The sequence below is a fragment of the Muscardinus avellanarius genome (assembly GCF_963383645.1).
Source record: "Muscardinus avellanarius genome assembly, chromosome: 2".
Taxonomy (NCBI): Eukaryota; Metazoa; Chordata; class Mammalia; order Rodentia; family Gliridae; genus Muscardinus; species Muscardinus avellanarius.
Genome location: NC_137787.1, coordinates 37,269,238 through 37,280,713, shown reverse-complemented (window position 1 = coordinate 37,280,713; position 11,476 = coordinate 37,269,238). Strand labels below are relative to the sequence as shown.

Below are 11,476 nucleotides of genomic sequence, written 5' to 3'. Positions count from 1 at the left end.
TTAGATAGCTGTTAACGTTTTTCATTATTATATGCTCTTTTTTTGTTGACCTGCTTTCTTGCTGTTCTTATTTGTCTCTGAAAGTGAAATTAGCAACCCTTGTTGAGTCCTCAGCACAGTATGTCACTTTTTCTAATTTCATCTTGTACATGAGTATATAAAAATGTAGAAGAATTGTACCTAATCAAACATTCATGTAATCCCTTCTCAAGTTAGGAAATAAAGAATTGCTAATAATTTAGAACATGCATTCTCAACAAAGTTCATCTGCCTTTCAAGGGGTAAAAACTGGTTGGGAGATTTGAGAGGAATTACTACAATAGTTTTTGTTCTTCCAAAGGGCCACAGTATATAAAGAGATAACACATATATCTGTGATGTTAAAATTCTATTGGGGAAGTTGGGTGTGGTGGTGCGCACCTGTAATCTCAGTACTTGGAAGGCTGAGACAGGAGAAACACAAATTGGAGGACAGCCTCAGCAACTTAGTGAGGCTCCCATTAATTTAGTGAAGCCCTGTTTTGAAACAAACAAACAAAAAGGGCTAGGGTTGTAGCTAGGAGGTAAAACATCCCTGGGTTCAATCCCCAGTACCACAAAAAAATAAATACTGGAAGAAAACATTGCCTTAGAAGCTTTCTATCTTAGCTTTTGTGATTCTATCTCCTCCCCCATGACGTAGCTACTGTGGTGGCTTGGGCAAGAATTCACTTGTTGTATTTCAATTTTTCCATCTATGATGCATTCCAAAAATATGAGTTATTAGGCATTTCAGCTGATATAAAAGTAATCAGTGTTAATGGATTGTTTTCTGATTCATTGCTTGTATATTATTATACTTTTGAGATTTGTTCATACTTTTGCATGTAGCTTTTTGTTGTATAATGTTCTCTTGTGAGACTATACCATAATCCATTTTATTGTTGTTAGGTTATTCACAGTATAGAGCTAGCAAAAACAATGTAACTTTGAAGATTCTTATAAAACAGGAGATAAAGCCGGGCATGGTGGTGCCTGGTTGTAATCCCAGTACTGGGAGCCTGAGACAGGAGGACCATGGGTTGGAGAACAACCGGAGCGAGTAGTGAGACTCTTGTCAACCTAGCAAGAAAGACCTTATTTCAAACTAAAAATAGAAAAATAGTACTGGAGGTTTATCTGGAAATAGAATGTCCTAGGTTGAATCTTCAATACCACTAAATAAATAAATAAATAAGTCCTGGGGTGTAGCTTGAAAATAGAATGTCCCTGGGTTCAATCCATATATATATGCTTTATTAGAAAGATGCAAAAGCGCCAGTTGTGGTGCACAAATGAAGTATAAAATAGGTCTGGGAGTATAGCCCAGAGGTAGACAGCCCCTGGGTTCAACTCCCAGTGCCACCAAATAAATAAATAAATAAATAAATAAATAAAGATGCAAAGCTTCTCTAGCTTAGCATTGTCCAATAGAAATACAATGGAAGCCACATATGTAATTTTACATTTTCTAGTAACTATATTAGTAAAAAGAAACATAAAAATAACTTTAATAATGTATTTCATCCAACCGTATACTCAAAATATTTCAAATTGTAATCAGTATTAAATTGTTAATGAAGTATTTTTACATTTTCATACTGTCTTCAAAATTATAAACTACTTTTACAGACTATCTCAGATTTTTTTATCCTTTGTATGCCAAGTTTTCATAGATAAACATTTGTTTAAAAAAGAGGGGGACACATGCCTGTAATCCCAGGATTTGAGAGGCCGAGACCAGAGGATCACAGGTTTGCGGCCAGCCTCAGCTACTTAGCAAGGCCCTCAGCAGCTTAATGAAACCTTGTTTCAAAATAAAAAAATGAAATAAGACTGGGGGTATAACTCAGAAGTAGGATGCCCTGGGTTCAATTCCCAGCACCACCAAAATAATTAAATAAATATAACTTTATGTATTTATCATTATTATTATTATTTTTTTTTTTTGGTGGTACTGGGGTTCATGGAAGCTCTTCTACCCTCAGGCTACACTCCCAGACCTATTTTACATTTTTTTAATTTGGAAACAGGGTCTCTTAAGCCAGCAAGGCTGGCTCCGAACCAGTGCGATCCTCCTGTCTCCACCTCCCAAGCGCGGGGATTACAAGCGTGCGCCACCACGCCTGGCTATAACTTTATTTATAAGTAAATAAATAAAACCAAACAAACAAAAAAATTTTAAAAAACCATTTGATCAGTATGTATATTTTGTAAGACCTTCAGCTGAAAATGTAGATTCATATACCCAAATTCTTACACTTTTATTTCCAATGAATGATTTTTAAGAATTTGCTTTGAAAATTAGTTAAAATAAAAGTTTCTAGTTCCTCAGTTGCACTAGCCACATTTCAAATGTTAGTGGCTACCAAATGGGACAGTGCAAATCTAGAGTACATAGAACTCAGGGTGGGATTGCTAGCCAAAAGACACTCGAATGTTCAACTTTTCTAGGTATTTAAGTTTGTTCGTTCATTTGTTTGTTTGTTTGTTTTTTGTGCGGGTCTGGGGATGGAACCCAGAGGCATTTGACCTCTGAGCTACACTCCTGCCCAATTTTTTTTATTCTTTATTTTGAAACAGGGTCTCACTGAGTTGCGGAGGGCCTCACTAAGTAGCTGAGGCTGTCCGCGAACCACCATCCTCCAGTCTCAGCCTCCCAAATGCTGGGATAACAAGCGTGCGTCACCATGCCCCGCTGTTGGTATTTAAGTTTTTAAGAATGAATGTGCTTAGTTAAATTCTCACCACCTGGAGCCGGGTATGGTGGCTCACGCTTGTAATCCCAGGGCTTGGGAGGCTGAGACAGAAGGATCACATAGTTCAAAGCTAACCTCAGCTACTGAGTGAGGCTCTCAGCAACTTAGTGAGATCCTGTTTCCTAATAAAGTATAAAATAGGTCTGGGAGTATAGTCCAGAGGTAGAAAAGCCCTTAGGTTCCACCCCTAGTACCAAAAAAAAAAAAAAAAAAAAAAATGACCACCTGGGTATAAAAATAGAACACATAAATCACAATGTGTTTTCTCCAGTTCTCACAATCTTACATGGTAGATTTTCTCTTTATTACATAAATAAATTGAAGTTCAAGGGACCAAGTGATTTGTCTGGGATTTTATACCTATTAATGGTACAAAGTAAGAGAATTCCAAATACCTTCCTTCAGATGACATCATAGAGTTATTGTTATTCTGAAATAAAAATAATTTTGTTTAATTTTGACAGTACCAGGGATGGAACCCAGGTGTATTCTACCTCCAAGTGACACCCCAGCCCTATTTTTTTTTTTTTTTTATTCTTTCTAATTCCAAAACAGTCTCACTCAGTTGTGAAGGGCCTCGCTTCATAGCTGAGGCTGTCTGTGAACCGCGATCCTCTGGTCTCAGCCTCCTGAATGCTGGGATTACAAGCATGTGCCACCACACCTGGCTTAAAAATAATTTTAAAAAGAAAATAAAAGGCTTTCTAGAAATGCTGTTGTTTAACTTTTTGTTCTTTATGTTTAGGCGATTCTTATAGAAGGACCCTTTCTGAAATACCATAATTAGGTAAGAAAGAAAACACATTAAATTTATTAAGATAAATTTGTGTAGCAGAAATGAGGTTGTGAATGCTTTCATGTGTTCTTGCAAAGATTTGCCTTCCAAATTTCTTAATATTTTGAGATGGTAATATTATAGTTTGAGATGGCTTCTATAAGATGGTAATGTCTCTCAACTTTTTCTGTGTGTGTGTGTTACTGGAAATTTAACCCAGGGGCATTCTACATCCAAGCTGCACCCCTGGCCCTTTTTTATTTGGTGGTACTGGGGTTCCTGGAAACCCTTCTACCTCCGGGCTACCTCCCAGACTTATTTTTATACTTTTTTACTTGGAAACAGAGTCTTCTAAGCCAGCGCGGCTGGCTTCGAACCTGCACGATCCTCCTGTCTCTGCCTCCCAAGGGCGGGGATTACAAGTGTGCGCCACCATGCCCAGCCCCTATTTTATTTTTTAATTTGAAGCAGAGTCTCCCTAGGTTGATGAGAGAGTCTCACTATGTTGCTGAAGGCTGTCGTTTAACCTGAGATTCTCGTGTCTCAGCCTCGCAGTACTGGAATTACAAGTGTGCACTAATGCTCCCACCTCAACTTTTATTTTTGTATGATGTTTTTTTATTTTATTTGGAAACAGGGTCTCAGCTGCTGAGAGCCTCACTAAGTAGCTGAGGCTGGCTTCGAACCTGCACAATAAGGAGTGTAGCTCAGAGGTAGAATGCCTCTGGATTTGATTCCCAGTACCAAAAAATATTCAAGAGTTGTTTTAGAAGTAATGAAATTAACCCGGGTGTGGTAGCACACACTTGTAATCCTCACATTTGGAAGACTGAGACAGGAGGATGGTGGTTTGTGGATAACCTCAGCTACTTAGTGAAGCCCTCCGCAACTCAGTGAGACTCTGTTTCAAAATAAAGAATAAAAGCCGGGCGTGTTGGCACACGCTTGTGATCCCATCATTCAGGAGGCTGATACCGGAAGATTGCAGTTTGCAGACAGTCTCAGCTACTTAGTGAGGCCCTCTGCAACTCACTGAGACCCTGTTTCAAAATAAAGAATAAAATATACGGCAGAGGGTGTAGCTTGGAGGTCAAATGGCTCTGGGTTCCATCCCCAAACCCGCAAAAAAAAAAAAAAAAAAAAAAAAGAAAGAAAGAATAAAAAGTAGGGCTGGGAATGTAGCTCAGAAGTAGAATGCCCCCTGGGTTTCATCCCCAGTACTGGAAAAAAAAAAAAAAAAAAAAGAATAAAAAAATAGGGCTGGGGGTGTAGCTGGGGGTAAAATACCCCTGGATTCCATCCCCAGTACTGCAATAAATAAAGTAATAAAGTAGTGAAGTTAGTATATCTAAAGCATACTGACTGTGCCCAGAACAATAAATAATGTAGGGCTCAATAAATGTTTACTATTATTATAATGAAGAAGGGAACTCAATAATAAATAATTCTCTTAGTGGTAGGATTACTGAGTATTTTGCTTTTTTATATTTTGTATACATGTATTTCCTAACTGAACATATACAGTTACAAATTAAAATTCTTTTCTCAATCTCTCTACTCAGAATTTCAAGTATTTATCTTTAAAAAATAACAATAAGTGTTTCACTTAAGTCATAAACTATAAATCTGTCTTTTGACTATCTGAATCTGTGTATTTCTTCCTTATGTTACTCCTTTCCTATAGACATGGCTCATGGACATGGACATGAACATGGTCATAGCAAATTGGAACTTCCAGATTATAGACAATGGAAGATAGAAGGGACACCATTAGAAAATATCCAGAAGAAGCTGGCAGCAAAAGGGCTACGGGATCCATGGGGCCGGTGAGATGAATTGAGTAATTTAGATAGAATTTGTATCTGTGTTTCTTTTCAATATATTTTCCTTAAGGAATCATGAAAAATGGCTTTTTACATTAAGGTTTTAAAATCAGCTTTGTGTGTGTGTGTGTGTGTGTGTGTGTGTGTGTGTGTGTGTGTAATGCTGGTAATTAAACCCAGAACCTGCAAGTACTGTAACAGTGAGCTACATACCTAGTCCTTAAAATCCACTTCATTCAAATATTATTTACATATAGTAAAGTTCACCCATTTTAAATTTCACCCCTTAGTTTGTCAAACTAATTTTATCAGTTTTGACAAATAATGCAATTATGTAACCACCACCAAAATCATGATACAGCGTATTTCTATTATCCAGAAAGTTTCTTCATGCTGTTATGCTCTTTTGCAGTTAACTTTGGCTCCTGGAAACCTTTGACCTGCTCAAAGTTGACCATAGTTTGGTCATTTCTTTTTTTTTTTTTTTGCAGTACTGGGGATGGAACCCAGGGGCATTCTACCTCCGAGCTACACCCCCTGCCCTATTTTTTATTCTCTACTTTGAAACAGGGTCTCACTGAGTTGCAAAGAGCCTCACTAAGAAGCTGAGGCTGTCCACGAACCGCAGTCCTCCTGCCTCAGCCTCCCAAATGCTGGGATTACAAACGTGCGCCACCATGCCCGACTAGTTTGGTCATTTGAGCTGGTCATAGTGACACACGCTTGTAATCCCAGCATTTGGCAGGCTGAGACAGGAGTATGGCAGTTCAAGGACAGCCACAGCTACTTAGTGAGGTCCTTTGCAACTCAGTGACACCCTGTTTCAAAATAAAAAGTAAAAGATAAGGCTGGGGGTGTTGCTTGGAGGTAGAATTTCCTGGGTTCCATCCCTAATACGGCAAAAAAAAAAAAATTATATAGAATTGAAATAATACAGTATATAGTTTTTTATTCTGGCCTCTTTCACTTAACATAATGTTTTTGACACATTAAAGTATTGTTGCTTGTATCTATAACCCTTTTTTTTTGGTGGTGCTAGGGTTCCTGGAAGCCCTTCTACCTCCGGGCTACACTCCCAGACCTATTTTATATTTTTGAAACACAGGGTCTCTTACGCCAGCGCAGCTGGCTTCTAACCTGCACGATCCTCCTGTCTCCGCCTCCCAAGCACGGGGATTACAAGCATGCACCACCACGGCCGGCTCTATAACACTTTTTATTGGCTTTTTTATTTTATATCCATTTTATGGATATACTTCATTTTGTTTACCATTTACCAGTTCATGGCCATTTGGCCTGTTTCCAGCTTTTCAATATTATGAGTAAAGTTGCTATAACCATTTAAGCACAAGTATATATGTACATATATTTTCATTTCTCTCGGATAAATACCTAAGAGATAAATTTCTAAATTATATGATATGAGCCAGGTGTGGTGGCACACGCTTTTAATCCCTGCACTTGGGAGGCGGAAACAGGAGGATCATGCAGGTTCAAAACCAGCCTTGCTGGCTTAAGAGACCCTGTTTCCAAATAAAAATATAAAAATGGGTCTCGAAGTGTAGCCTGGAGGTAGAAGGGTTTCCAGGAACCTCAATACCACCAAAAAAAAAAAAAAAAAAGAAAAGAAAATTAAATGATATGTGCATGATTATTTTTATAAAAACTGCCAAACCATTTTCCAAAGTAACTAGCATTTCCCATTCCCACTAGCAATGTATGAGTTTTAGTTGTTTCATGTCCTCATCAATACTTGGTGTTATTAGTCTTTTAGTTTTAGCCATTCTAGAATGAAAATTAAAGATAAATATATTTTACTCAATGAATGGATATTAGTTGTATGTAATTATAATTTTTCCTTTTTTTTCCCCCAGCAATGAAGCTTGGAGATACATGGGTGGCTTTGCAAACAATGCTTCCTTTCTTGGTGTCATATTAAAAGGATTTAAATGGGGATTTGCTGCATTTGTGGTAGCTGCAGGGGCTGAATATTACCTGAAATCCCAGAGTAAAGATGAGAGTCATCACTGAAGATAGTACCTGGAAATATTTAGTGACCTCCTAACTCTCTTATAGAAATAAGATTTCTTCACTACTTGTCTGTGTGTTTGTCCCTTAAAGAAGATTTAATAAAGGAAGAAAAACATATGACAATCTGTTTTTGTAATTCTTTAAAAAAAAAAAAGGTGTCTCAGCAGGGTGTCATGTCACACACCTGTAATCAGTAATCATAGTACTTGGAAGGAGATTGTAGGTTCACAGCCATAAAATAAAATAGAGCTAGGGGTGTAGCTCAGAGGTAGAACACCCCTGGGTTCAATAGCCAGTACCAAAATAAAAGTATTTCAAGCCAAATCAGATTTTGTTTGCAATGGGGGAACAGCAGCAGTGCATTCTGCATAGAATAAGCAGCCAGCATATACTTAACCAAAGGGATATGTTTCAACAGATGTTTAATTGGTGCTATGCCATGCTCCGCAGGTAGTTTAGAGGAACCTGATTATAGTATAAAATATTTACTCTCCAGTTGACATATGTATCATGTTCACTTTTGTGTGTGTGTGTGGGGGGGTGCTGGGAATGGAACCCAGGGGGTATTCTACCTCTGAGCTATATCCCCAGCCCTATTTTTTAATCTTTATTTTGAAACAGGGTCTCACTGAGTTGCAAAGGGCCTCACTAAGTAGTAGCTGAGGCTGTCTTCAAACTGTGATCCTCCTGTCTCAGCCTCCTGAATGCTGGGATTACAAGAGTATGCCATCACACCCGGCATTCATGTTCACTTGTTTTGTGTGTGTGTGGCACTCAGGACTTTACCCAGGAGCATTCTGCCTTTGAGCTGCACCTCCAGTCCTGTTTTATTTTTATTTTGAAACAGGGTCACACTAGTTTGATGAGAGTCTCACTATTTGCTAAGGCTGTCTTCAAACCTGCAATCCTCCTGTCTCAGTCTCCCAAGGCTGGAATTACGAGTGTGCGCCATCATGCCCGGCTCATATTCACTTTCCTTTATTGTGATATCTACTCTTGCCTTAGCCTTCATTGCTCCTATGTTGTAAAAAATTTTACTTGTTTCTTCTATATCTAAGAAGCTAAACATTCCCACATTGTTAACTGTTTTAGTTGAATCTCGCTGAGATTTAAAACAGCTTATTGAGGGGTAATATTTTTCCTTGAGTTATGAAGCTTAATTAAAATTCCAGAGTGGGTTTTGTTCTTTGCATATTTCTTGTCTATAAATATAAGCTCGAGCAATCCTAAATAAATGAAAATTAGGCTAAATGAGAGAGGAATTTCTAGTAAGCTATTAGTGGTAAGTGGAATGTGATAAAATGGATTTAGACTCCAAGCAAAGAAGATAAGGAAAGAGTTTAAAAAGGAAAAAAAAGCCAGGCATGGTGGTGCACGCTTGTAATCCCAGTATTTGGGAGTCTGAGGAGGATCACAGGATCACGGCCATCCTTAGCTATTTAGTGAGACCTTGTTTCAAAATAAAGAATTAAAAAATAGGGTTGGGGATGTATCTTGGAGGTAGAATGCCTCTAGGTTCACTCCCCAGCACTGTGAAAAATAAATAAATGAAGGATAAAAGAATAGCAAAACTTCGCCATCCAAACACTAATAAATATTGAAGTAGCTAATATAATATTAGATTAAATTCCAGAACAATAAATTAAATAAATTCCAGAACAATAAATGTTACCTGTAATAGAGATAGTTTATAGTACTCGAGGGATCAGTTCATTTCAGAATACATAAATGTATATACATAGAGCTCCAAAATACATGAGGCAAAAAAAAATTGAATTAAAAGAGACAAAATTATAGTTGAAAAATTCAGCACTCCTCTCTCAGAAATTGGTAAAACAAGTAGAGGCAAAATTAGGCCACTGAAGATTTTTATTAATTACCTTGATGTAATATTTACAGAACACTACTCAACAAAAGCAGAGCACACATTCTTTTCAAGTACACACGGAACATGTACCATAACAGACTACCGTGGGCCATAAGACCTCAATAAATTTAAGATAATTGAAACCATACAAGACATTCTCAAACCACCAGAAAATTAGACTAAAATCAACATCTGAAAAATCCACAGAAACATGGAATTTGGGTAGCACACTTGTAAATACCTCTTGCCCCTAAAATAAGCCTGGAACTGGGGGTGTTGGTCAGTGGTAGAGTATTTCCTAGTGAGCTCAAGGCCCTGGGTTTAATCCCCAGCACCACAAAAAGACTGACCTCTAGCTAGATTTAGGAAGGAAAAAGGACACAAATTAGCAAGTTTAGCAATAAAGGGGGAAATAATTACAGATCCTAGATATACTAAAACAATAATAAAAGCATTTTACAGACAACTTTTGCCAATAAATTTCATTGGCTGAAATCGACATTATCCTCAATAAGACAAATTCCTGGGTTGGGATGTGGCTCAGTGGTGCAGTGCCTGGCATGTGCAAGTCCCTGGGGCTCAATCCCCAGCAACATATACAAAATGTACTCAAGTAGGTAACATGAAAAGCTGTATATGTATTTAAAAATTTTAACTTCTGGTTAATTGTAAACTGTCTTGCTGGGTTAGGTAGAAAACAATACGAGGGAAATTTGCAGTGCTGGGTAGAGAGTGACAGTTATACTATCCCTTAGCGTTGTTTTTCTTACCCATCTTAATGTTTGCTGAAATTGAGGAGTGTAGTTTTTTTTTTTTTTTTTCTGTTTTGTTAACTTGAAAACGATTACCTGAATCCCTTGGTAGCTACAAAAACACACAAACTTGTCATCTTAGGTGTTGCCATCACTTGGATTATCACTTTAATGTGATACTTTTTCTTAAAATGCATGACCAAAGTACACTTGGAAATAGTGCTGATTATCAGCATCTACCCTCATAAATAAGCCCTGTACATGATAATATGTAGATAGTATTTGCCCCATTTTGTGTGTTAAGTCCATAGGATAAAAGTAAAAAAAACCTAAGATCACACAACTAATAGATTCCAGAGTTAGACTTTGAATCCAGGTCTGACTCCATAGACCAAGAAAACAGCTTTGTTCTATTACCTATCATATTATGCATGAAAAATATGAGAATATGCCATAAAATTATTATTTCAGATATTTCCTTGGCGCTTCTTTGTAATTGCACTTGAAGTAACCGGGAATTTTAAAAATCTAAAGTGTGGCTGGGCATGGTGACACACTTGTAATCTCAGTACTTGGGAGGCTAAGACAGGAGGATCACAGGTTCAAGACCAACCTCAGCAAATTAGCAAGACCCTGCTTCAAAAAATAAATAAATAAAATTAGGCTGGGGTGTAGCTCAGAGGTAGAACACCCCAGAGTTCAATCCCCAGTACCACCAAAAAAAAAAAAAAAAATCTAAAGTATGGCACAAGCCAGGGACAGTGGTGCATACCTGTAATCTCAGTACCTGGGAGGCCAGGTAGAAAGATTACTTGAGTCACGCATTTGAGACTAGTCTGGGAAAAACAGCAAGTCTCTGTCTAAAAAAAATTTTTTGGAAGTTGAAAAATAGCCGGATATGGTGGCACACACTTGTAATCCCAGGACCTAGGAGGCTGAGACAGAAGAATTGCAGGTTCCAGCCAGCCTCAGGTATTAGTGAGGCCCTCTGGAATTTAGCAAGATGCTGTTTCAAAATAAAATAATAAAATAGGACTGGGGATGTAGCTCAGAGGTAGTAGTGTACCTGGGTTCCATTTCCAGTAAAACACACACACACACACACACACACACACACACACACACACACACCAAACAAAAAAACATGATTGGAGGACTTCTAGGGTTGCAGCTGCATGGCAAATGTATACAAAGAAAATCACTTGTAAAGAATAGGAATCTGAAGCTGGGTGTGGTGGCCCATGCTTGTAATCCTAGTCCTTGGGAGGCTGAGACAGGTGGATCCAGAGTTCTAGACCAGCCTCAGTTTAGGGAGGCCCTCTGCAACTTAGTGAGTCTGTTTCGAAATAAAGAATTAAAACAAATAGGGCTGGGGGTGTAGCTCAAAGGTATATGCCCCTGGGTTCAATCCCCATTACCACACACAAAAAAACATTCTACTCATACTTTTT

At 38.0% G+C, this 11,476-nt stretch overlaps 1 protein-coding gene across 1 annotated transcript; it reads left to right on the top strand.

Annotated features, from left to right (window-relative positions):
- Nucleotides 1-5,238: 5,238 nt before the first annotated feature.
- NDUFB3 (NADH:ubiquinone oxidoreductase subunit B3) lies at nucleotides 5,239-7,406 on the top strand (the record flags this gene model as incomplete). The annotated part of the gene is made up of 2 exons (XM_080690293.1): nucleotides 5,239-5,378; nucleotides 7,250-7,406. The coding sequence occupies 2 exons, from the start codon at nucleotides 5,239-5,241 to the stop codon at nucleotides 7,404-7,406; spliced, it is 297 nt and encodes a 98-aa protein (XP_080546419.1).
- Between the last annotated feature and the right edge of the window lie 4,070 nt (nucleotides 7,407-11,476).